General features: G+C 39.4%; 1 protein-coding gene across 9 annotated transcripts in view; it reads left to right on the top strand.

The window, feature by feature from the left end:
• The window catches only part of VBP1 (VHL binding protein 1), a 37,661-nt gene that overhangs the window by 10,379 nt on the left and 1,608 nt on the right, over positions 1-25,674 (top strand). Inside the window, exons 7-25 of one of the 9 annotated variants that reach the window (XM_072042919.1) lie at positions 401-507; positions 1,046-1,093; positions 5,479-5,564; positions 6,455-6,578; positions 8,343-8,479; positions 8,737-8,840; positions 9,705-9,851; positions 10,303-10,362; positions 10,456-10,566; positions 11,423-11,539; positions 11,678-11,708; positions 12,344-12,464; positions 14,518-14,574; positions 14,911-15,003; positions 17,221-17,235; positions 21,902-22,026; positions 23,065-23,131; positions 23,588-23,686; positions 25,417-25,555. In XM_072042919.1, the coding sequence (XP_071899020.1) occupies positions 401-507; positions 1,046-1,093; positions 5,479-5,564; positions 6,455-6,578; positions 8,343-8,479; positions 8,737-8,840; positions 9,705-9,851; positions 10,303-10,362; positions 10,456-10,566; positions 11,423-11,539; positions 11,678-11,708; positions 12,344-12,464; positions 14,518-14,574; positions 14,911-15,003; positions 17,221-17,235; positions 21,902-22,026; positions 23,065-23,131; positions 23,588-23,686; positions 25,417-25,555 (1,788 nt within the window). Of the gene's footprint in view, positions 1-400; positions 508-1,045; positions 1,094-5,478; positions 5,565-6,454; positions 6,579-8,342; positions 8,480-8,736; positions 8,841-9,704; positions 9,852-10,302; positions 10,363-10,455; positions 10,567-11,422; positions 11,540-11,677; positions 11,709-12,343; positions 12,465-14,517; positions 14,575-14,910; positions 15,019-15,562; positions 19,939-21,111; positions 21,270-21,901; positions 22,027-23,064; positions 23,132-23,587; positions 23,687-25,416; positions 25,556-25,674 lie in introns of those variants that run through there. The other 8 variants (XM_072042915.1, XM_072042914.1, XM_038184299.2 and 5 more) reach the window with 8 other exon arrangements.

Below are 25,674 nucleotides of genomic sequence, written 5' to 3'. Positions count from 1 at the left end.
GGCTATCAGGTTCACTTACAAATAGTAAAACATATTAATACAGGGGCCAGAAATGTAACCATATACCAGGAATACGGTATGTACATCACTTCCAGCTAATAAGATGAATACCTTAGAATACTAGTGCAGATGCCTAATTAAACAATTGCAGTGATTTACTTCTGTGCTTGTAAAGCTTTAAATTTTATTCTAAGGTACTGAATTTTAATAATCACATTTTTCTATTAGCTGAGGATTTTTGTATTACAGGAATTTATGTCAACTTTAGAACATGGATAGCTTTGAGTTACTACTATCTTCTCTCCCCAAAGCTTGTCTTAAACTTACACTTAGAATGCTGTGTCAGCTTTTTGCCAGGACAGGTGTTATCTTACAAGAGTGTTTTTATTTGCATCCTCAGAAAAATACTTTGATATGAAGAAGAACCAGTGTAAAGAAGGCTTGGATATTTACAAGAAATTTCTAGCCAGAATGACCAAATTGTCAGAATTCCTCAAAGTAGCAGAGGTAAACAATTCAACATGTATGGGAAGGCTAACTGTTAGCTATATGTACTGGTACAGTAGTTTGTATTCATAATCATGTAACATAACCTTCACTATGCAGGGAATTACTCTGCAGATTAGGTATTTTAAATTCTGTTCACTCTCATTAACGTGAAATGAGATTCTCAGGCGTCTCTTTTAATAGCCAGACAACATATTAACACTTCAAAAAGATTACTATAAATTTGATTAACGGTCTAGAGTGAACTAAGTGTTAGTGTATTTACAGTACGCTCCTTTACAGTAACTGCTTAAAATGGAGTAGTTCCAGTAAGCAGTGTCAATGTTTCTGATGCTTCCAATAAGCTTTTCTGTTTTGAGATGCAGAGTAATGTGCTTGAGATTTCTAAGGTGTGATCTTAGCTAAGCTCATGCCAGTTCAGGAAGTAATTAATAGCCATTTCAATGTGTTAGCTTCTGTGTAACACTCAGACCTCACAGATTTTGTTTGTTGTCACAGCATGTAGTAACTTACTTCTTCTCCTTTTTTGTAAACCCAGCAAGTTGGAATTGATCAGGGTGATATTCCAGATCTTACTCAGGTCAGTGTACGTATCATACTGATATAATCCAATTATTTTGTCCTCTGCGTCTTTTGAGATTGGTGTGTATCATAATAATTATCTTCAATGTATTCTATTAGTCTCTGTTTATCTGAAGGAAGTATATATGTGTGTTTTCCCATGGATCAAATGCACTCAGCATTTTTTACTTTTGCAGCTGTTAAGGTTTTTTTTTGATTAAAACAAAACTCAGGGAAGAGCTCTTTTAGGAACTTTTATTTTTTGTGTTACAACAAAGGACTAATTGGCTTACAAGCTACAGACACCTTGGCATGTCTTGAGGAAAACCTCCATTTCACTGTAACTTCAGGTATTCCAAGTCCTAAAGATTACAGCTAGCCCATGCAGTCATTAGTTGTTTTTTGTTTTGTTTTTGTTTTGTTTTTACTGCTCTGAAGTCTAAATAGATTCAGTGTTTCTATACTAGCTCTTAATGTTGTCTTGAGTATTACCCAGTAGTATGAGGAATGTGTGAGCACGCTGGAAAACTTAGTCTAAGAAGTGGAATGCAGGCCAACACATTTTACTGAGGATAAAATGAGGGGCAGAGAAGAGATGAGAAAGGTGGTTTGATACGGCGAATGGGAACTGCTGAGCATCTGCAGAAGTACACAAAGTTATTCTTTACAAGTTCCTTCAGTTCATAGGAATATGGTACTTCTAACCTGGGAGCAGCCCAGTAGGACTAGGGTTTGTGGTGTTCTTTCTGTGGTGTAGCATAACCTGACAGTCAGGAGACTCAGGCAATGCCCCGGAGTGCCATTGAGGCCTACAGTACTCAACGTATTGGATTGGAGTCAGTGTGAAACAGTTAAAGCTAAAGTAAATTTTGGTGAATTGTCATACCTAATCCTACACTAACTTCATGAAATTTAATTTAGTGGGTTAATCAATCTCTTGTGAAGATTTTCTTGAACTTCGTTCAGTGTCTTTATAATATGAAAATCAGATCTAAATCACAAACTTGTGTTGTTTGTTTTTTGTTGTTTTTTTTTTTACCACTGATGAAGGTCAGACATCCCCCTCAAGTTGTACATGTATAAATCTGTAATACTTGCTCCCAGCAGTAATATTAACCTTTTTAAGAACTTTTAGGCCTTTGAGTAGGAAAGAAATATGATTGTAACCAGCAAGATAAGGGCAAGTAGTGAATGAAGACAGGCATGATGTTGCCCATTGCTGTTTGATTTTAGCATCTTACTCTCCTCTGATCAGTACTGCACGTTCAGCTGGTCTGTGGTATGTTATGAAATCACACCTGAGTCTCAGGTGGTGCTTCAGGACATTGGCTCATACACTGGGTTTTTGTACTCTCCTTTGCGCAGTTAATTGAGTATAAGGTTCTTCAAAGCATTGGGGGGAAATGATTTACCAAGAATAGGATACTTTACTGCGTTTTGCTGCTTCTTGTTTCTAAAATTTCTAGTGAGCAAAACCCTTTATAGTTACTGCTGAAACATCTCTTTTTCTAATAGCTGAGCTACTCTGTTATAAGTTCACTCAAATACGCAAGGCAACTGTCTGAAATGTGGTGCTGGATGTCAGCATCTTGTATATTGTCAATTACAGCGCCATTGTCAGTTACACATTCTAATTCCATTCCATAGTAAATCACAGGACATTTCATAGTTATAACTGTATATCAGTTTAGTGCCACGTTAAAACGACTTGCTGAAATGTCTTAATGGCGGGCTTTCACAAAAACACCAGTTCTTAGTGTGCCTGTGGCACTGAGTTCTGACAGGATCATGGGCAGTAAGCTGTAACAGTAGTCTTCTGTTTCTTTTCAGGTCTTCCATACTTAATTTTTTTTTTTCAAAGTACTTAGAAGAGCAGAGTTCTGGTGTATATTCTGTTCTGGGATGTGCATATTTCAGTGTTTCCCTAAGCTGTTCCTGGGAACAATTGATTTCTCATCAGGCAGAATTGAGGAAGGAAAAAAAAATGTATAGCAGCAGTAATAATAAATTTCTCATGTTCACACTGTTGCTGCTTTTGCCAGTTTCTATAGAGAAAATATCTTCCCTTGTAGTTGCCCTGTTTCACAATGTTGTTGCTTATTTTCTGTTTGTAGCTGTTACTGTATTTCATAAATGCAACCCAGTCACTTTCATCTGCATGGATGTGAGTCTGGCAGATGTCTTTGGGTGGAGGGAAGTAGTCTGAGTCATAAAGTGCAGACTTTTTCAAGTCATAATATCTGTATTAGCCCAGACGTTTCTTCTGACACAAAGCTATGAAGTTCTGTTCACTTAAAAATAAATAAAAATCTGTAATGCTCTGCTGGATGTCTGCAGCAAAGAGAAAGTTCAGAGAAAGCTCCTGCTTTGTTTTGTTGGGTTTTATGGTCAAGGAGGGGGTTGGTTAGAGGGTCTAAAACAAAGCAGAAAAGTATGGAATATGCTTTTTCCACACTGGTAGGTTTTAGCATTACCTTGAAGAAAAATGCAGACCAGGAAAATCTTTCTGGAGTTAGTGTTAGTAGCAGGAGACTGTGTTCTGTATACCTAAACATGTCATGTAATACCTTTTACAAAACCGGTGTTCTTGGGAGGAAAAGGGTGTAGTTCTTTTTTTGGTCCCTAATATCTTTCTAGAAAGGTGTTTCAGCAAATTTGTTACCTCTTGGGGTTCATTGTCTTAGTTGGGATGCTGAATTTATTCATGACCAGTTACTGCGGTACCTACACTGTTTTAACGTGCTCTTTCTGTAAACAGAGCTACATATCAACTTGGGCCTTAACTTTTAAAGCAGGATTTTTTATAGGATTATTTTAATTGTTCTTCTTTGCATCTCCCGTGGCTTGACTCAGTTTTTATGGAATGTGGGAAGTCAGATTGTGTTCAGTATTCCAAAGGGGAACTTGCCAAAGGCTTGTCTGATTATATTTCCTGGAGAGTGGAAAACATCAGTCCAGCTTTTGGAATGGAAGGGCTAGTGCGAGCAAGCTTGTTTGTTGGAATGTTTTCCTGTCTTCCAGATAATGCCATCATATTTATTTTACCCACTGCAAGTTTGTAAGTGGCAGGAGAGGCTTAAAGCCTCTGAAAACCCTGCCAGCAGAGTTGGCAACTAGCTTAAAACTTTGGAGGTCTGTTCCCTTCATCTGAACCTGCTGTAGGATTTAAGGCACTCGGTCTGTGAAGCATGGGCTATGTAGTTAAAAAGCCATGAGAGTAACGTGGCTGGAACAGCAAGGCACTGAACTCTTCCAGCAGTTCCAGCCTAAGTGTTTTGCTTTCTGGCAGATTTTTCATAGCGTGATTTCTGAGATATTTTACTTCCTGCTAAGACTAATTAAGATCAGCTCAAATTCTGTGTGAGCTTTGAAGAGGTTTCCTTTAGCATGTAAGAAACGTTTCTGTAGTAAATTTAAGTATATAGTGGAAAGGAAACGTTGTGATTGGCACTTTTTTTCCTTACTTTCTGTAGGAATGAAAGCACTTCTGCTGGGGTTCAATCTTTATATTTTAAGCTTGCTCTTCTTTTGTTGCCTATCAGTTACATATTTGTCCTGGCTGTTGAAAGATGTCACCACTCTTCTCAAGTCTTCATAAGCTCATGAGCAGTGTTCACTTAACTCATTCAGATGTCCGAAGTTTCACCTTGTGTTTAGTGTGGCACTTTAATACCTGGCTTGCTGCTGGGTTTAAATGGAGGGTAGTCTGGTTTTAGGAATCTTCATTTCTTGAAAAACTTTGCTTAAAAACTTCTCATAGGTAACGCTGTTGGGGGCATGGAATATGTAACCAACGTAATGTTGTTACCTTCTAATTAGGCTGCCAAAGGCTTTGGAGATACGGGGTTGGTTTATTGTATAATGGTGTGTTGGATAGTTATCGTCTGTGATTATATTGGTGGGATAAGGTTGAGCTTGCTTGTTGATTTGTTTTTTTTTAATCCAACTTAACATCGTGTTAAGTGTTTCTAATGCAAGCCTTTGTGAATATATGATTCAATAGAAGTGATTGGCTTTTTGTTGTGATGAGGGAGGGGATCAGTGATGCACAAGGCTTTGTTTTTGCAAGTTTATAGAATTACTGCTGAATGAGCTATGACTGTTGGATAAATTTTAACATATTGGATTAATCTTAACATAGCAGATAGTGTTGCTAAAAGCAAGAGTCCAGCGTGTGCACACAGAAGCAGACCTGCGCTGAAAGGATCCTTGCTTCGTGTCTCTGGCTCCCCTCCTTTTAAAGAACCACAACTGGCTAGATAGAATTCAGGCATGCAGGGTCACAGCAATACCCAAAGGCACAGTTAGTGATGTGGGGTTTTTGTTTTTTATTTGATGAGGAGAATGACCTGTGTACTGAGCAATGAGGTCTTGTCTAGAAGCAGTGGTTTATGAATGCTCTAATTTTAGGCACCCAGCAGCTTGCTTGAAGCACTGGAGCAGCATTTGGCTTCTCTGGAGGGAAAGAAAACAAAAGAAGTCTCTGCTGCCAGCAGGTGAGCGCCAAATGAATGGCAACAATGCCTCTACTTAGGATTAGTCTTAATAATCTTATTGAGAAGTATTATTAATATATAAGATGATTAATCAATAACCTTATTGAGAAGTTTTCGGATTCAGTCACTTGAGATTGTCCTCTCAAATTTAATTCACTTCCAAATGTGTTTTCTTAAAGTGTAAATGATACATCTAGTAATACTCTGATTGCATTGTCACATTTGATATTTAGATATATATTTGTCTGTGTCTGACAGGTATTTACTGTTCTGGAATAATCCATTGAGCTGTGACCTTGTATATTATTCTTTGTTCCTCTTGTTTCAAGTCCTGTGGCTTAAAAGACTTGTACAGTATTGGCTGTTTAAGTTTTTTTTTTTTTTTTCTTCTTTTACCCAAGATAGGCTGGTATTTGTCTTCATTGTCAGCTGTTTACCTCTGAGACTGTGAATCTGTCTTAACCTGCTTATGAAAGTTCTTCAGTCCCTTCTCATAACTACTGAATTAGTTTAGATGCTCTATGCTGACAGGGGTTGATACCTTTCCTGACAGAAAGGTTAACAATGTATGTGAACAATACTTCTAATTGAAGAGGGTGAAATCCGGTGTATCCATGGCACATCTGTGGCACCAAAGGGCATAGCTTAGTGATGGGACTCAGGAGGTCAGGTTAATGCTTGAACTTGACGATCTTGAAGGTCTTTTCCAACTTAAATGATTCTGATTCTTCACCACACCCCCTCAGTATTAGGGTGTCTGCTTTTCTGTACCCAAGAGTAAGGTAAGAGAAGACCAGGGTGGGAGGAAATAATGTACAATTTGGTACTTAAACTATGTGATGTATATCTGACTGGTTTTCTTAATGAAATGTTATTACTTTTCTTTTTAGAGCTAGTGCCCTATCCAGTGCTGTTTCCACACTTTCCAACACAGGAATGTCATTTAGCAGGATGGATGAAAAAGAAAAGCAGCAGGCATTAGAGGAGGAACAAGCTAGACTGCAGGCACTTAAGGTACTGTGTGTGTGTATATATATGTGTGTTTTTTAATTTATATTCCAAGATGTTTTTCACTGGATAAGAGTGAAAAATGGGATTTGCTTAAAATGTCCCGTGGTGGGAGGACTCATCTCAGTGGCAAAGCTTCTGTAGGATGCAGGTGTGATGGCTGCCAGTATATGGTGACCCCTCTAAGGATTGTGATCTGAATAGTAGATAGCTGAAGTAGATCAATTAAAGAACAATCTCCTGTAAGGAAGAGTATATCTCAAGGATTCATGACGTGTGTAGAACAGCTCTGGGTTGTCTCAACAGCTGAACGTCCAACATTGCTGTTGTAAGACTGATTATTGGTAGGAGGGAATTATTTTTCCCTATGATGTATGAAACATTGCTGTAGTGTGATTCTTCAGTACTGTTACTCATAATGAGAATATTTGCTATAGTGCTGTCCAAATTTAGCTGCTTTTACTTAAAATTCTATCATTTAACTTGCACCATCTGAAAGTATTTATGAGTATTTAGGTATAATTAATGGACTTTGAACAATAATGCATGAAAGAGAACTGGTGTGTTCTCTTTTGGTTCCTTAATGCACTTTATTTTGCTCACCAATACCTATTGAATTGCCCACTTAGTAAAATCCTTTCCTAAAGATCTGAATCCCGGTCCTTCAGGTACTTCTAAGCTGTTTATCACTGTTAACTGAGAAGATGCATAACGCAATCTTCAACAAGGCATGATGATTCTCTCTTGAAATCTGAGTCTGTAGTTCTGTTGTGTTCCAAGCCGCGCACAAATGGGGCAGTTGACAATTCTCTGTGTGTTTAGTATCGTTAGAGCCACTAAGCAATGAAGCATCTCTGCTCTTACCATCAGAAGGCCATGCTGTGAGACCCTTCAATCTGTTTGGAGTGTGAAAGTAAGCTCTGGTAGAAGTTCAGAGTTGAGCTTTACCCCTGGAGTTACAGGAGTCTAGCAAAGTGTCTCCACTTTTCTCACTGTATGCAAGGCATACTTTCCAACTCCATGTGATGGAAGCTATAAGATTGCTGCTGAACTGCTTTACTAGAAAACTTCTGCAAGTGTTGTGGTGCTGCTGTTTCTTTTTTTTCTTTTTGTGGATTTCTATCAGGTGTATCCTATCTTTCCTGCTTCTCCTGTAACAGGTGTTGTAACTGCTGTAATTGTCAAATTAAATTGGGGAACTTCAGTTGGGTTGGGGGCAAACTTGCAAGCTAACTCATCTTCTACTTGCCTGATGTAAGTTGTATATAACAGACACCTCTGCTTTGACACATGCTGTGTAAATGCAGTGAGCACATCTAAAAGCAACAAGGGATGTGACCTGAAACTAACAGTATAAACTAGTAAAAGAAAAATCTAGTTTAAAAGCAATATCACATAGGTGATATTAGGATGCACACTGTCACTTTAACTTCTGAGCATCTGGGTCAGATTATAAGGGGTCTTTTAGAACAGAGGTCCATTGACCTGTCTTTCTGACTATGAGGGTAGCCTAAAATGTGTAACTTGTGTGTTCTGCTTCTAGACAATTATAGGTACCAAGGTGGGACTTGAGGCTTTCCAGACTCTCTTTCTGTAGCCTATTAAGGCTATGTTAAAACAAGTACTCTTACCTTTAACTCAGGTTGGCTTTCAATTTTCAGGACTTTAAAGAATATTTTTTTTAAGACTGTGCTTAAAATAGCCTTTTGGAAAAGGTCTGAAGGGTTAATAAATAACACTAAACTTCAAACTGTATACCTCATCTTTCAGGAGCAGCGATTAAGAGAGATTTCTGTAGTATCAAATTCCACTTCCACATCAGCATCCCCAAGCACCTTATCAGGAAAAAGTGTGAATACCACTGTAGCTGTTGACCTCTTTGCAGTACCAGCACCCACAACAAATAGGTGAGAGGTAACTTCTTGTATTGTCTTGACAGTTTGCAATCAGCAAAGTGTTGATCCGAGTTATTTCTGAAGTAATTCTGAAGAATAACTTCTTGCTTTCCTGGTGGATTCACTGGATTCTTGTTGCATTTCTTATCAAGCGATAACAAAACAAAAGTAATTGGGGGAAAAAAAGATGTGATTGGTGTGAATTTGTGTATGACACAAGGATACGATGCATATTATAGATCTTCATTTTTCTCTGTGTTCATTTTCAGCATGCCCAACCTCTCTAGTGATCTTTTTGATCTTCAGCCTGCCTTTGTTCCAACTGTACAGAGTACTCCAGCTATATCAACTTCAGCAAGCAGTGCGTGGGGAGGTAAGCTGAGGAGGATGAATTGGCTAAATGATGGGTGAATTCTTCCAATGCAGAAATGAAATACAAGTTCATAGTTAATTGAATCTACCTCTTAAACCTTGATTATTTTGTGCCCAAACATTTCTAATCTTGGGAGAATATAAAGACATTTGACAGTCTGACAGAGCTGTCAAGAGAAAAGTTACTTTCTAATACTTAGCAATAGCAATAGTGTGTAGTATATGGAATAAAGGAGTTATTCAGTAAAGGGGATGGGTGGAAGAAGTGTAACTAAATTAAAGTTCAAAAACTTTGGAATGTAAATTGAGTAGGTTTACTTGAAAAGGTGCTGATCTACTATTTTCTTTCTATTAAGCTGTTACTTAATACACTCATTAAAAAGATGTTGATGACTTCAGGGTCCTTTTAACAAAGCTGTCATTCCCAGTTTCTTGGGCACAGCTTTCTTTATACCCTCACTTCTTCCAAAGAATTATCAGGAGACATGTCAGATGTCTTGAACGCTGAAATAAGGCAATGGAAATCTTAGTATTTCAATAGGTGGAATTGATACCTGAAGTGTTATGTTCCCAAAGCCAAAGGTGGAATGACTGTTGTTTTTTTTTGTTGTTGTTTTTTTTTTTTTTTTGGTAGATAGCTGTATTGTCCTTCTCCCCCTTCCACACAGTGGCACTAATGAAATTACTTTCTCTAAGTTAAGAGAGCTGTTAATGCTTTTATCTGAAACAGTTCTTATCTGAAGTGGTCTGATTAGTTTGTGGGAAATTTACGGTTTGTTTTTTTATCTAGAGATTCTCACGTGCAGTCATTTCAGTCTGTCTTCTCTGTACTCTGTATTCTTTCCTTTACTTCTGCATCTGAAAGGTCCTTTCTCGTCTTCAAATGGTTGTGTTGGTTCTCCACCTCATCTGGACATCTTTGACATGAAGCCAGTTGAAGAAGCTGTAAAATCTACCACCCCTTTCATCAATTCTACCTTTTCCTCCAAACACACAGTGGAACTGTTTAGTGGTAAAAAACGAACAAAAAACCAACCATATTATTTCTTTGCAACTGAAGATAATAATACTAATAAACTGGGTTGTGCAGCGTTCTTGTGGTTTGGACCAATCTTTAATTTTTGTTAACAGGTGAAAATGATGCACTAATTCCAGGTGTAGTAAACAACATGTGGCTTCTTAAAGTTTTATTTCTAGAGTTGAAAAAACTCATTATGTTGTTCAACTTGCCCAACCTAAATTCAAACTTGCATATTTTCTGGAATTTCTGCTGATTTCTTTCAAAGTGCAACTTCCTTTTTCTTTTGTAGTGGGAAACATAAGAGACTTTAACATCAAATTTTCTGGTTAAAAATCCTTTTATTCCTAAATATTGTTAAATTTTAACTGCAGACCTAATTTGGGGGTCCTTTCTTCCTTTTTCTCTCTGAAGCTGACTTTATTTTCTTCTCTCTTTCACAAAGATGACTTCAGTGGTCATAAATCTGCATATGCTTCTGTGTATCATCCTCTGCCTGTTGATGGTAACTTGCTTTTTAAAAAAAAACTTTGCTTTTACTGTAGCGAGTGCTATTATTTCTTGGGTGTATTTGACTTACCCGAAATTTCTTTTTCAGGTTTTCCTCTTCATTCAGCTCCTCCAAGTACAACCCCTTCAACAATTAATGTGGACTTTGATGCTGTTTTTGGAGGAAAATCTACAGCACCAGAGTATAGGACTGCAAGTGGTAAAAACTAGTTTATGACTAATTCATACCCTACAGGCAACAGTTGTTTAACAGTTTTGTATAATTGCTCTTGCAACGCAGAACTTAATAGCTTAATCCAGTTGTAAGCTGACTGTAGGGCTGATGAGATAACAGGCAATCAGTTGAATTGTAGTTATTTAAAATTAGCTCTGACTTATCTCCTGCTGTGTACTAACTGTTTCCTCTCTCTTTTGGTGGGATAATCTTTGAATGTGACCCACTGGATATCTCTTAACGGGTAAGCTTACAGTAATCTGTTTTCAGTGCTTATGACTTCAGTGTTTTCTATTAATACATGATAATGAGTTCCTTATAACTTCACTGAGAGGCATTGTACTTACAGAAATGCAAAACTACTTGTGTGCGTGCTTTGCTTTAAGAGTAACTTGAGTTATGATCTTTCTCTTGGTTGGCTCTACTTTGTCCCAAAGTCCTTATAAACATATAGCAAAGGAACACTTGTGTACATTCAAGATGCTTGCAGTATTGTGAAATTACTGCTAGTAGCTACTAGAACACTTTGAAATTATCTTTAACAACTTTTGCTCTGGAATTTTAGGGGAGTTCCTGCTTAATTTAAAAGTAACAGCAGTCACTGCGGAATTAAAACCCAAGACTCTAGTAGAGTGGCAGATCAGTATTCTATAAAAAATAAGTGGTTAAGCTCTGCTTCTGCCTATGTCTTAGACAGTTCCAGCATGTTGAACCTCCATGTACGAATATTCAAGCTGCTTAGTGTTTACCTCTCTAGTCTGTGGATGTCTTTTTATTAAATTTGATGCAACTTCTCTTAAGAGTTGGTTTTATGTTCTTTGTTTAGCTTTTAACATTCTAGATGATGTATTGCAACCCACAGTACCACTACAAAGTCAAAGAGCCCCTTCAACCAACCAGCAAAGTGGAAAAATTTTGGCAAATGACCTCGACTCTTCTCTTGCTAATCTAGTGGGAAGTAAGTGTGAAGCTTTGAGATTTATTTTCCCACTTTTTACTGAAACCATCCAACCAAAAGCTCCCCTCTACTATAAAAAAACAAACAAACAAACAAAAAGCCTTGGGGTTTATATATCTGTTTTTCCCACCCTCACAGATCTTGGCTTTGGAGGAACTCCATCCAAAAAGTAAGTGCATATGTATATTTATAACATTCTGACATGACTGCTGCTAGTCAGTAGCACAGTTTACCAGCACTGACATGGCAACAGTCTCCACTCCGCAAAGTAATCTGCTACCAAGGCCAGCATTGAAACAATGAGTCTGTGGTCAGTCACCGTAACAGTCAGCCTTTATATAAATAATTTAGTCTTGTGATTGCTCTGTATTTAAGTCTTTGAGGCACCATAGAAGATCTTGCAATTATATAAAACTCTAGTGAGCATTGCGCTGTACATTCCAGTAATGATAGTAATCTCTATCATTAGATAGCATATCTCTGTTGCAATGAGTATAGTATAAAGTCTGGGGATTCTGTTTAACGTTACAAGTAGTTACTGAAACCCTGAGTGGTTCTACTGCCCATAGCTTTCAGATGCCCACATGCTTTAAGGCATGTCTGAATTTAAGAAGAGATTGGACTGTGCACTTAGTCACATGGTCTGAACTTTTGGGTAGACCTGTGCGGTGTCAAGAGTTGGACTTGATGATCCTTAAGGGTCCCTTCCAACTCAGGATATTCTATGATTCTATGTGTTCATTAAGTTGTTGTTACTGTATCTTTTGGCTTTGCGTGAAAATTAATACCATAGTTTCCTTTTAGATCAGATATGCAGTGGACCCAGCCTACTGAGAAAAAACTTACTGGTGGAACAAACTGGCAAGCAAAAACAAGCACATCAACCACGTGGAACCCTACTCCCCTACCCACTATGCCACATATGGTAATTTCTGTACTGCTGAAATTGCACTTTATTCTATCAAATGTCTCTTCCCTGTATGATTTAATCAAAAAAGAATAACAAAGGCTGTTTAGGACAAGACTTGGGTGGGGAGAATGTTTGTGGGATCACTTCTCAAACTGAGCAAGGCAGAGATTTTAGTGTATTTTATTTCCTTGCATTGTCAATATTGTCTGTTTTTTAAAAAACAAATTAAAAAAAAAACACACTTCAGAGGGAAACTTTTTACTTCAGACCTTTAGAACTGCTTGAGTTTTTGCTGTACCAGAATGACCCCAAGACAAACAAAATAAGAGATGTGTTTGTCTTAGACATTTCCCATGTGCATGCAAGATTGCTAAGAACGTATTATAAGGGGGGAAAAAAACAATGCTCATTCTGTTTTTTGCAATACTGTTTCAGTTATATTATATGAAACAGTATTGCATCCTGTCAAGGCACCTCTGTTATTAGTTCAAGCAGCACTTTGGATTTCTAAATATGCTTAACAGCAATTTCATCTCATTTTTAATGCAATACAAAACACTGAGTGGAAGCTTATAACAGAGTAATTTCAGTGAAGGACTTTAACTTCTTGGAGGGCTGTTTTTAGGCAGATGAATTTTCCTATGCTTTTAAGACACTTTCCTGGTGTCTTCCACACAAATGTAGTTTGTATTTGTATGAGTACTTCTGAAATATTATAGCTGTGTTGGAGGGAAGTAGATTGTTCATCTCAGTTACATATAACATATAACAGTTGTATATATGACTGTTATATAGCAGTTGTTCATATAGTTACATATAACATATGTAACTATATGTACTACTGCCATGTGTTATATGTAACTGACACATTTACTATAAATTTTAGACTGCTGACTTGTTTTTCCCCATGAGAATAGATTTGTCTGTAGTGCCTTTTTTCCTCAGCTTATGAGAGTCTGCTCACTCAAAACTCACAGTTGAATAGACTGAAATCCATTATTGAACTCGAATGAAACCCGACAGTTCAAGTGAAAGAATGTCAGTTGTATAGTGCTTACATGTGAGACTTCTAAGACCAAAGACTTTTTGTTCTCTATTGATGCTCCAGAACGTTAGGTTAGAGTGCTGATATTTATCTTTTAGAAATGAAAATGTGACACCTTAGTAAATATGGAACACTGGGTTTGGGTTGTGTAATTTTTAGTTCTTATTTTCATGCCTAATGCTGTTTGGTCTTAGGCATTTGAATGCTCTGTGCCAGGTACTTGTTCACACATTTGCTTGGAATTCCAGCAATGTAGGATGCAAAGAACTAGCTCAGCTATCAACGCCTTTAAAAATCAGTGCCCAGACATTGGAAAGGTCCAAGTATGCTAGTTTGGTCTGTGGCATTCAGAGTAATGACCCTCAAGTTCATGTATGGTCTGTATAACCTTTCATAGTGAAGTTCTTTAACTAGCACTTCATTTCTGATATGATCAGTGCTAGTTAATAACATGGCACTATGAAATGCATGTAACACTGTCTACGAACATAACCTGATTAAAAATATGTATTATCAGCTTAAGATGTTCACTACTCTTTTTTTTTTTTTTTCCATATTGTGATATGTTGCAGACATCTGAAACTAGTATGTGAGTAGTGTCTGGCTGCAATATACTCAGATCTGGCTAAATTTAGTAAAAGTTCTATTTTTGCTGTAAGTCTTTTAAGTGATAGCCTCCTAAGCTGAGAGCCTATCCAATTTAACAGTCACTATCACTCACGTTACTGTCCTTGCACTTCCCTCCCTCCTCCCCTCTAATGATTTTAGTGAGGTGAGCATAGTTAGTCAGTCATGTTACGAGACTTGAATCCATCCCTCGGTTAGAATTTCCAGTTTGAATACCTCCTTAAGTAATTTTCTGTCCTTACTCCTTTTGCTGTGCCAGAATGGAGTACATTATCCTGGATATGTAAGTCCATTTCTTGTAAATGTTGGTTATATTAACTATTTGAAAAATGTTTTGTGTATATTACTAGTATGCACAAGCTTATGTAAAATATATAATGATTTTCTTGATCGAAGGTACCTGCTCCTATCACCTACCCAGTGACCACACCTCAAGTGCCTGTATATGGAATGGTAAGAATTGTGACAGCCTGACCTTCTTGAAAACCTAGTTGTATACTCCTGCCTGCTCATGGGAGGCATTATTGTTTGAATTGTCCTGCAACTTGTGTTCTGTTTTGTAACATCAACAGCGTGTGAAATCAGGTGGATTTTTCACTGTGTTGGAAGAAAATAGTTTAAACTTCATACAGAAAGATTTAAAAAAAAAATCTGTGCTATGTATGTTTGCATTTACCTGCTTATTTTCTGTTATACTTACAATGCAATAAGAGATCTTCTAGAATTTGAGTTTTATAGACCTGTTTTATGGATTGTTTGTTGTATGTTTTTGTTTTGTTTTTCTCTCAGGTACCTCCTCAGATTGGAGCTGCTCCTTTGATGGCACCCCAGTCAATGATATATACGCAGCCTGGTCTAAGGCCAACGAACCCTTTTGCACCTGTCTCTGGAACTCAGGTGAACTGTTCTTTTTAATGAAAGATCACAGACACTTTAATCTTACCAAAAGCAACTAAATACCTCATGAAGGGCTACTAATATATTTCTGCATCTGAAAGTGGGAGGTTCTCAGTCAGGGGCAACAGCTTTTCCTGGTGAGGAAGCAAATTCAGTTAGTAAGGGCATGCAAGTGCAGAAAGTAAGGAAAAAACTGAAAATCTGAAATTTAGTGGCTAGCTTTTCACTGTGTCAGAATTAAGAAAATGAGAATGATGAAGGCATGTAGAATTCCTATGGTATTAGCTAGATACTTCCTTTAGTCATGATGATTAGAACAACGATGAAAACTTTCTGAAGGATGGGTGGTGGTGGGAAAAAAAAAGGAATGGAGAAGGGATCACTGAAGCTGAAGAAATTGTCATCCAAATATGTTGGTTTTTATGTTCTTTGGGACCTTTTGAGGTGCCAAAACCCAGCTTGCAAGTAACAAAGCATACAAATAGATTCATAATGAAACAATGTGCTAAGGAAGTGGCATTAACATGTAATCCCTGTTTCACAGATACAGTTCATGTAGAGCTGCCAAAGCCGCACGATGTGAGAACAACCAAATCCTGGTAAAAAATAAAGACTGAATTTCATTCTTTTCATGATGTATTCCTGAACAGGGCAACCATTTATCCCCTGTATAATGTAATATTATTTTGAATTGCAGTGCTTTAGAAATTCTTGTTTATAACAGTCACTGCTGTGTGAAATTGTTTGTTCACTGATTTCTAGATTGCTCAGCAGAAAACTGTATTCATTGAGGTTGACTTGGAAGGCACAAGCTGGATTCTTATCTTCAGAGCTGAGAATAGGTTTACATGATTGCTCTGCAACCATGTTCATCAGTGGATTGCATTAGGAAGCTAACTGAGAATGTCAAATCTATTTATTTTCTCCATGAATTCTGTGGCTGTTGTAACCAAGACACAACTCAAATGAGGTTGAGCAATAAAACTTTGATATGCTCTAATAAATACTCTGATAGAGTAATGCTTGCGTTATAAGGCCAATGTTGTGCAAAATCAGACAGCTCTTTCCAATTAGAATAGTTTAAAGTAATTTGAAAACTTTATAATGTGAGTTTTAAATGCTGTGAATCAACAAGATATATACATATTAAATATATATAAAGAGAGTAAATTAATAAATTGCTCCATTGGGTTGTCAGTGTTACATTGCTAGTTGAAGGGGCCAGGCTCTGGTGTGGGCTGTTGTGGGGTAGGGGAACCAAGCGTGTTACAGAATAGCACGTGTAGCCTCCAACAGGTGACAGTAGGTGCACTTCCATTGAGCGTCTTCTCTGCAGATGGCATCTTCTGTAGCTCAAGGAAGACCAGGTTTTGTTACAATGAACGTAGGTGCTCCCAATAGCAGCAAAGGGGAGCAATTCAAAGACGTGTTTGCCAACTGCTAATGAGGTAAGAGATCCAATTTATTAAAAACAAAACAACAACTTTTTAAAAAGAAGTCTGTTAGCTCCAAAAAAAAAAAAAAAGGAAAAAAAGGCAGACCTTGCCATAATGCTGACACTTCAGAACTGGCAACTCCATTGAAACTGTCCCACTCTAGAGAATTGCTTGTGCTGCTTTTTTGAAACAAAAACCTATTTGCAAATCATATAAAAGTATTTTTAAACGTGTAAATATATGTAAACTTTTAAATACCTTTTTCTTTAATGCTGCAGTAATCTTTTTCTTCTGTATTATTTTCAAGATAAAAATGCTATATTAAGAAACGTGGGCTTCTGAGAGGAAAATCTTGTAAATGAACTAATTTCTGAAGTACGCTGTTGTTGATGGGTCAGATGTACACACTTCTGGCATGTCCTGAGTGTTAATAGTCTTTCCCCAAAGTTTAGGTGGGCTATGAGAACACCAAATCTTGTAGTTTTCAATGTCCAGTGAAAAGTGATAGTATAAATGAAAAAAGTGGCTAATAATAAGGATTAAACAGAATGAGGAGCAACCTTTCTTCCAGAGTTCTGTGGCAGAATACAGTGAAAATCTCTCCTGTAAGGTGAATTCTGTGAATGGTAAATATTAAAGCTGGGTTTTCAAAAAATGAATAGTATTCTATTTTTACCATAAGTGGACCTCCAGAGTAGCACGTCTTTTATCTGCAGATAGTAGGCTGTGTAACTGCAGACATCTCCCTCTGACTATAAATGCAGAGAGTCCTGAACATCTTGTCAAACTGTCTTTTAGAGAATGTATGAAATGCAACGTTTTCTACATAGTGGGAACAAGCATTCTCTTTGGACAGATTAAGCATTTAGATAGAGTGCAAAAGTAATGTTTTTTAATGCTACAGAAGTATTTTTGTCAAGTGAAACAGTGTAAAAATTAAAAATGATAAAAATAAACTTGAAATTTGTAGCCACCAGCTTCCTGGGAAATGTGACATTGCAGGAGTTCACAACAGACTCTGGATGCGTATTGATTTAAAAGAGTTTGGACTGGTATAGCATGATACAATGTTCAAGTTGGAATTACAAAAGGGCTTCAAGCCTTAATCCGCCTTCCTTGGGTTGAACAATTGTATAATTTTAAGCCCATGTTCTTCAGTGCCTGTAGTTACCCTCTACATGCTGAGGGAACAGATGCCATTTAGAATGGGTCATTGTGTTGAGGAGGCCGTTTATTTAAGAAATTGTTAATTCCATTGATGTATTCAGCACTGGAAAGTCGTGAATTCCAATTAAACCAGTAGTTCTAGTAATAAATATCTGGGCATTAATGACAGAGTGCTACAGCCAGGCAGTTTCTAGCACTGCAGCCTGCTAGATCTCTCATATTGAGTTGTATAAGTAACATTCAGTTACCTTAATAAAATATACACTGTTTGCCAGGTATTTATTTATATATTTGTCAGAAATTTTATTGTAGAGCACTCTGAATCTCTGGAAAGGACTTCACTCAGAAATTGATTTATTACTAGCTATAGTTTGCACTACCTTAACTTCTGGTTTGCTCTGGATTTTTTTAATGGTTCTCAGTGTGCTTTCTTGTAGCAAAGCTGTCTGCTAGCAGTTTGTTTAGTATTGGAAAAGGGGAAACAGCCATAAAGTACATCCTAAAAACTCTGCTAAGCTACCTTTTCAGTCTTGTTCAGAATTATTGGTACAATAAAACAGTTACTTTGGATTTATTCTTAGGAAGAATAGGTTGCTTTACACACTTCTCTGCACAAAAGTGCACTGTGCTGCTTTTTTATCAACCTCTTCTTTTCACTGTGTTGTAAGTAACAACATAGTTTGTACATTAGAAGTAAAAAAGAAAGACTTAGGGTGCTGTCAAGGCTTTTTTGGCTCAGAACTTGTTCTCCAAAAACACTTTGAAGACAAAAGTTGCTCTTGAGGGTAACTGTAATGGCCTGCAAGAGTGCGACTAGTGGTTGTGATGCGAGAACTCTGAAGAGAGATGTATATAAATGTGACTTTCCTTTTTGTTTTCTTCCAACTCCTTTGATCAGAATCCTGTTCTGAATGCTTCAGAAAGCAGTTAACTCAGCTGTCACTCCGTGTTTGTCTGAACAAGGAGGAAGACTTTTGAAGTATGCTGTGTGCTTTGCATTATTGTGCTTTAGTGGGTTATGCGAGCCTGCCTGTTGGGACTTGGTGCTGCTGCAGGAAGGCTGTCTTTGTGGGGTATACAGTAAGATAGATAACTTTGGGGGGTGTTTGGAAAGGGTGATTGTGTTAGGCCTACTGGGCTTGAAAAGTGTACCTCTTTTTAAATAACTGGGGTTTTATAATGTTCTTTAGATATAGTTTGACTTTGCCTCCAAGAAGTTACTGAATTCAACTTTTTTAATTTTGGAGAAATTACATACTAGAGAAATCTCAGTTCTGTGCACATAGTGGTGGAATACTTGTAGGTAAAAATGACAAATGAACTTTTTTAATTAAAAAACAAAACAAAAAAAAACCTTCAGACTACAAGATTGAATACAGGGTGTATCTACATCTGTGCTTTTTTTTTTTTCTGTGGCAGGGAGGGTGGGGATACAATTAGAATAGTAAGCACTGTGGATCGGTGCTTAATTTGTATATAAAAAGGAAAACTTTTGTTTTGGGTAGTTTGTATTGTAAGGACAACATCTAAAGGCACTGTATCAGTCATTTATTTCCATTTTAAAGATTATATTTTTGAGCAATGGAAGCTGTACATGTTATCATTTATACATTTACTGGTAGCTAGGAATATAGAAAAACTTGGTATTACTCTGAAGATGTATTTGATTTGTCATTGGTATTTACTGCATCACTACTTTATGCAGGTGGTTTGTTTAAAGAGATTGTAGTAACTTGTGCAGTTACAAGAAGTATAACATCAAATCTTTCAGTATATCTCCAACTTGTATCTTTGTGATTGAATTTAATCCTGTACCAAATGTTTGGCTGGAATTTCATCTTGGAGCAATGACAAAGTAGGTGCTGGAATAGATTCCCCACCCTCACCCCTTACATTATTTATTTAATAGGTGTTGTTTTCTATGTTATGTTTTTCCCCATAACAGGTTTGTGCCTTTATTGGATATTTATTTTAAAAAGCTACTTTAATTTAGGCTTTTCAGGCTTTTTTTTTTTTTCAGATGTATTCTTGTATTGGCTGTTCCTGTCCATCAGTTCCTTCATTTTATCAGAATACACAATGTGTGGGAAAAATACTATCCACAAACTGGAAGGGAAAAAAATGAGGGTTTATGTTCTATTGATAAATATTCATTTTGTAAAAAGAAGCCTAAGCACAAGACCAGCTGTCTGGCTGTGTTGGTATTTTAATCGTGGAACTTCACACTTTGTTAATACACAAACCATTGTTTTTTTAAGATTGTTGCTCATATCCAATCATTTGAAATGTTTTGAAAAATAAACTTTGGCACATGCAAGGCCTGTATGTATGAGACTGTTCTTTGAAGTGTTTGTGGGCTCGGATTTACGGCTTTCTGTAGAACCAATGGCAGACAATTATCCTGTTAACTTTTTGCACTTAGCTTTAATGTGATATGTCTCACTCAAATCTTAACTACGGCAGTTTGCAAATTCACAGCAGTTTTCCTTTGAGAAGCTGTGACCGACTTGGTGCAGGGTAATGGGACATGATTTGGGGGGAGGAGGGAGTGCGGGGGAAGACACGGGGCTGCTTGTATCAAATGGTGAACCCAGGAGAGAACCTGTTCTCCACATCCATGTGTCAAATCAGCTTTGGGCAGTGCAGAGTTAAGTATTTGGTAGTCTCAGATTGTGTACCCTTGGTCACCATACTGCAGAGAGTAGTAAGGGTTGTTTCCTTAGTTTTGTGTGTTACCCTCAAATCATGCATGAGTGCTGTGAACAGTCTCAAGATAAAAAAGAGCGTGACAACTCTTAATTGTGCAGTGTTTGTGTGCAGTTGCCTGTGAGCCTTCTGTTGATTTTTAAGCCTTTCTGGATGGAGTGTTGTGGGTGGATGTTCTGTGTGGTTTTTTGGTGTTTGTTTTTTTGAGAGGGGTTTTAGTTCTGCTTGAGCTTGCCCGAAGTTAGCCGTACTGCCTAGCAGTCAGCAATTCAGCGAGCACTGGGGGCCTGGAAGAGACAGGGCTGATTTGCACGGCTTCTGCAGGGGTTTCTGCTTCCAAATTAGAGGCCTTGAAGCCCAGGACTGGTGGTAGCTGCGTTTGGGATTCGTGTAGCTGTAGAGATGCGCTTTGTTCGGAGCTTTTCTGCGCAGCAGCTCCTGGCTGTGTCACTGCCAGCCCCAGGCTTCCCCTTGCGGCCCAGCTGTTCCTGGGCACGGGGCCGCGCTGGGTGTGTGCAAGCTGCAGCCTCCTTCCCGGTGCTGCCTGCCCCGAACCAACCCCTTTCAGCTGCCGCAGCAGTGGTGCGGGGCAGGGGGCGGCAGGAACTCCCGCGGGACCCGGCCCCCGCTGCTCCGGCTCCTGGCGGCTGCCTCCCGGCCACAGCTGCGCCGCCCCCGCGGGCCCCGATTTCTGAATGGCGCGCGTGGCCCCGCCCCCCCCCGCGGCCCCGCCAATGAGCGCCGCGTGACCCCGCCCCGCCCCGCCCCCTTCCCGTCCTCCCTCCGGCGCGGCCGTGATGACGTCACTGCCCCGGCCCTCCCCTCTCCTCCCGCGGCGGCGCGCGCGCAGCGGCGGGTTCCAAGATGGCGGCGGCCGGCGGCGAGGCGGCGGCGGGGGGCGCGCGGCGCGGGCCCCTCGGCATCCCCGAGGCCGTGTTCGTGGTGAGGCCGCGGCGCTGTCGCGACAGGGGCCGAGTCGCCGACCGAGGGGGCGACGGGCGGGGGGGGGGGGGTGGCGCTTCGGGGGGAGCCCCGCGTTGGGGCCGGGGGGCCCGGCTGCTGGGGCAGGGCTGGCCGGGGGCAGGGCCGGGCCCTGAGGCGCTGCCCGGCTGCGGGGCCCGGAGCCCGCCGGGCGGGGGCCTGGAGCCCGCCTCGCTCCCCTCCGCCTCCTCCTGTGCGCCCTGCCCGCTTCTGCTTCGTCAGTGTTAAGCTGCACAGCGCCCGGCCTGACAGCCGGCAGGGGCTGTGCCCGCGCTGTGGGCAGGCGGGGGAATTCAGCCGGGAGCCGGGGGCTCCTCCTCAGCTAACGCCGGCGGCACCGAGCCCCCCGCTGCAAACCCCGGCGGGAAACGCGCCCTGCGCCCGCTGCGAGGCTCCCCGCAGAAGGAGAAGGGTGGGGGCTGTGTAGAGGTGTGAAAGAAATCAAAGTGGGTTTGTACTTTACTCCAGAAAAAAAGAAGTTTGCTTACCTAGAAAAAAATGCAGACTTAGCTGCGAGTAAAATGACAGCAGAGTTATATCTGGGATTTCTGCAAAGCCCTTCTAACGCTGAGGGGTTTTCTCTCCCCTTAAAGGAAGATGTAGATTCTTTTATGAAGCAGCCTGGAAACGAGACAGCAGACGTAGTTCTTAAGAAGTTGGATGAGCAGTATCAGAAGTATAAATTTTTGGAACTTAATCTTGCTCAAAAGAAAAGGAGGTAAGTCATAATTCTTGCAGAACTGGGAAATGTTTAGCGCAGTTCTATTTTTTTTTTTATATAGCCTAGTTTATTTAAGTATCCCAATAAGTAAAAAATAGTTGTTAGAACTAATATTGGCAGTACCTTGGGAAAAATAACAGCTTCCTTTTTCTTATTCATGAGAATTATATGCAAAACCAACCAACCAAACAAACAAAAAGTATTGTTGAATTGGTCCTTAGCCTCTAAGGCTAAAAAGGCTTGTTTTACTGTTGTAATTTCTTCAGCCTAATTCAGATAAGAATACATTTTGTCAGCATCTACTGCATCAAGCCTCTTAACTTTTTGGGTCAGTAACCTCTTAGCTCTGCAGTAGCTTCAGTCTTGATCTGAAGCTAGGTAAGAAGCAAATTTTTAAACCCAGAATCAAAGCATTGAGGCAAACTTCATTTGAGTTAAGTTTCTTCACTGGTGGTGTTCCCCTGGTAATTCACAGCTGGCAGCCTGATTTGGTGCTCGCTGCAGTTGGAGCCTGGCCGGTGTGGGAGGACGGGAGGGCCGGGGAGATCCCTGAGGAGGCGGCAGACCCCTCAGCTCTGGAGGGAGCTTTCAGTTTAACAGTGCCAAGTCTTGTGGCCCTAAGCCTTGTGGCTTGTAGACCTCAGCAGAAACACGCTTGTTTTGTTTTACCTGCAGTGGGTTTTGTCTGTGTTTCTGCTGAGGTTTCCCTCTCCTCTGTGGAGGTCAGAAACATGCAGAAACACAGCAGTTCAGCAAATAGGTCTGTGATACTCTGTGTTTGTTACACTTTGAAATTCCTTTGTGTTGCTCACTTCAGAATGCTGGTGAGCCTCAGTATGCTGAGAGGCAGGTGAAGCAGTAGATGAGATGTCTTTACCTGCTATAATCTTTAAAATCTGAATTTTTAGGCCTGGAAAGCTGTTCAGAGATTGAAGTGTTAAAATGGAGGTTGGATTGTATAGTAAAGCTGATCACTTGTTTAGGAAACTTTGTGTCTCTGTAAAATAATAAATTATGACTGTTGTTAATTCACAGGCTAAAAAGTCAGATTCCTGAAATTAAACAGACATTAGAAATTTTAAAACACATGCAGAAGAAAAAGGTAAACTATTTTGAATATCTAACAAGTATGAGAAAAGCTAACTACCTTTCCACCCTAACAGAACACATTGCAAGAAATGTTTTGGAGAGCACACTTAATATGCCTTTATAAATAACAGAATTGTTTTAAAGGTATGTAGTACTTTTTGAAAGCTAGTTCAAAACAAGTAATGTTTGGAATGCAAACTTCACTTCTCATAGTGCATAGATTGCAGCTATGCTTTGACTTTCTCTCCAGTCCTTATAGAGATTTCTATGTTGCTTTTAAATATTTTTAAAAATGCTTTAGTCTTGGAACTCTTGACTTGAATGTTGAAGTAAAGTAATGTTTAGTTCCACCAAAGTTAATACTGTACCAACGGCAAAAAAGCAGAAAAGTGCACTCCTTACTGTACGTTTTGTCTCTGACATACGTTTCTAGTGAAAATAGTAATTTTAAGTTGTCATTTGTCCCAAGGAATCCACAAATCCAATGGAAACCAGATTTTTATTGGCAGATAATCTCTACTGCAAAGCTTCAGTTCCTCCTACAGATAAAGTTTGTTTGTGGTTGGGGGTAAGTAAAATAGAACTCCTGAAACTGTTTAAATAACGTAGTCTTACAAGAGACAGCATTTGTTACTGTCTCATCTGTCCTCCTAGGAGATGGGGGCATAACTGTGCTGGTGTGTACGTGGTAGTGCTGCGTCTTGTCAGTGAAGCAAGCCTAGGAAGACAATTTCAGCACGTTAGTGGAGCTTGTGTTTCTGTTTTGATGGCTGAACATAGCAAGACCACAGAGATTTGTAGTCTTGCTGAACCGTTTTTTCCCCAAAATCGTATTTGTGACTATTTTCCTTAATCACGTTGTGGTTCACATTACCCCGGTAATTGCCTAGGATTGCAATGTGCCAGACAAAACAACTAAGTTTGTTAACTAGCTTCTTGTCTTTACATTATTTGTATTTAGCGTGCTGCTTTCCCTCTTCATGCAGGTTCTGGGGGAAAGATGGGATTTTGTTCCTCACAGATAACCTGCCAGCATTGAGAGTTGGGTCTGTGCTAAAGACTGGTGGGATCAGAGCTCGAAACGCGGATTTCTAAGCACTGAAACAATCAGGCTGGGATGTTTCGTAGCAGAGGCTTCCTTATCTGTAGCGATAACCTGCTAATGTTTATTCTGAGACTTCTAAATCCCTGGTGTTCCCAAGTGTTGGCTGCCAAACCAAACAGCCTGGTTAGGACAGAAACGTTGTTGACACGTACAGCGTCCTGGCTGATTTGGCAGTTATTCCCAACCTCCTTTTCTATCACAAAAAGAGAATATTTCTGTCTGATACCTGTTGCTTTCAAGAGGCTGCCTTCAAAAGTCACAGAGACCTTCACAGTGCTGCAGGTTTATTTTGATAGAGAATATCAAAGAAAGTTCATGCTGGTTCATACAGAAAAGCTCTCATGAAATACCACAAATGATTTATTCATCATCTTTAGGTGTTCTTGGGCTTTCTGCCTTTTATCCTCCACGTTGCTTACAGTCTGTGTGTTGGCCTATTCGTTTTACTATTACTGCAGAAATTGTCTTCCAGTTATTTAAAAAAGAATGGCCTCTATCATACCTGCATCCATGGTATTTCCTGGACTCGCATCTAGTTAATAGTACGTGGCTCTGTTTAATGTAGAGTTCTTAAATGGGACAAAGCTTCACGGGCGCATCTTTACTTGGTACCACTTTTTTTCCCACTCTACGTGGTAGTTCCTTACTGAAATGAAGATTTGTATATTAAAAATCACCATGCTATATTGGACTTTAATGCATTTTACATCTTTACCTGTAATAATTGTTGTTACCAACCATATGTTTTTCCATATTGCACATAGATCCTAAGGTTAATCTTGAATGCAGCGAAAATTGTTTGTAGAGTTGTGTGACCCTTGAAAGATGCGGCTAAGAAACCTGAGGAGTCTCTTGCTTCTCAAAGATGGTGGGGATGAGATACTGATACCTAAAAGTTGACTGCAGTCCACAGAGAGAGGATTCCCCTCTTGCTTAGCAATAGGAAGAAAAGTTCAATTCCCCAGGGGGGTTGTCACTGGTTTGCTGAAGTGGTGGAAGCCTCAAGTGGCTTCTGGCTTTGCTGGTCCTCAGTCCTGTTGTGGTCTATCAGGACAGGCTCTGTTAATGTGATTAATTACAAACGATGGTGTGAAATATTCACAACAGTATGAAGTATCTGTGCTATGGCTTACTCCTTACCACGCAAGAGTAAAAGCTTATACAAATCTTTTTTTTTTTTTTTCTTTCTCTAGGCCAATGTGATGCTTGAATACGATATTGATGAAGCTCAGGCTTTGTTAGAGAAGAATTTGTCAACAGCCACAAGAAACCTTGATTCTCTAGAGGAAGACCTGGATTTTCTTAGGGATCAGTTCACCACTACAGAAGTCAGTATCCTTCTAATTTGCAGGGGTGGAGGTGTACATGAAAGGTACCAGACAGGTAGTTACTCGTTTCCAGACGTGCTTTTATCTGGGACTGGCTGCCATTAAAATCCTGTAGCACTCCAA

This window comes from Anas platyrhynchos, chromosome 10 (genome assembly GCF_047663525.1).
Source record: "Anas platyrhynchos isolate ZD024472 breed Pekin duck chromosome 10, IASCAAS_PekinDuck_T2T, whole genome shotgun sequence".
In the NCBI taxonomy this organism is placed as follows: Eukaryota; Metazoa; Chordata; class Aves; order Anseriformes; family Anatidae; genus Anas; species Anas platyrhynchos.
The sequence above is the reverse complement of the archived record's forward strand: the minus strand, read 5'-3'. Positions and strand labels throughout refer to the sequence as shown.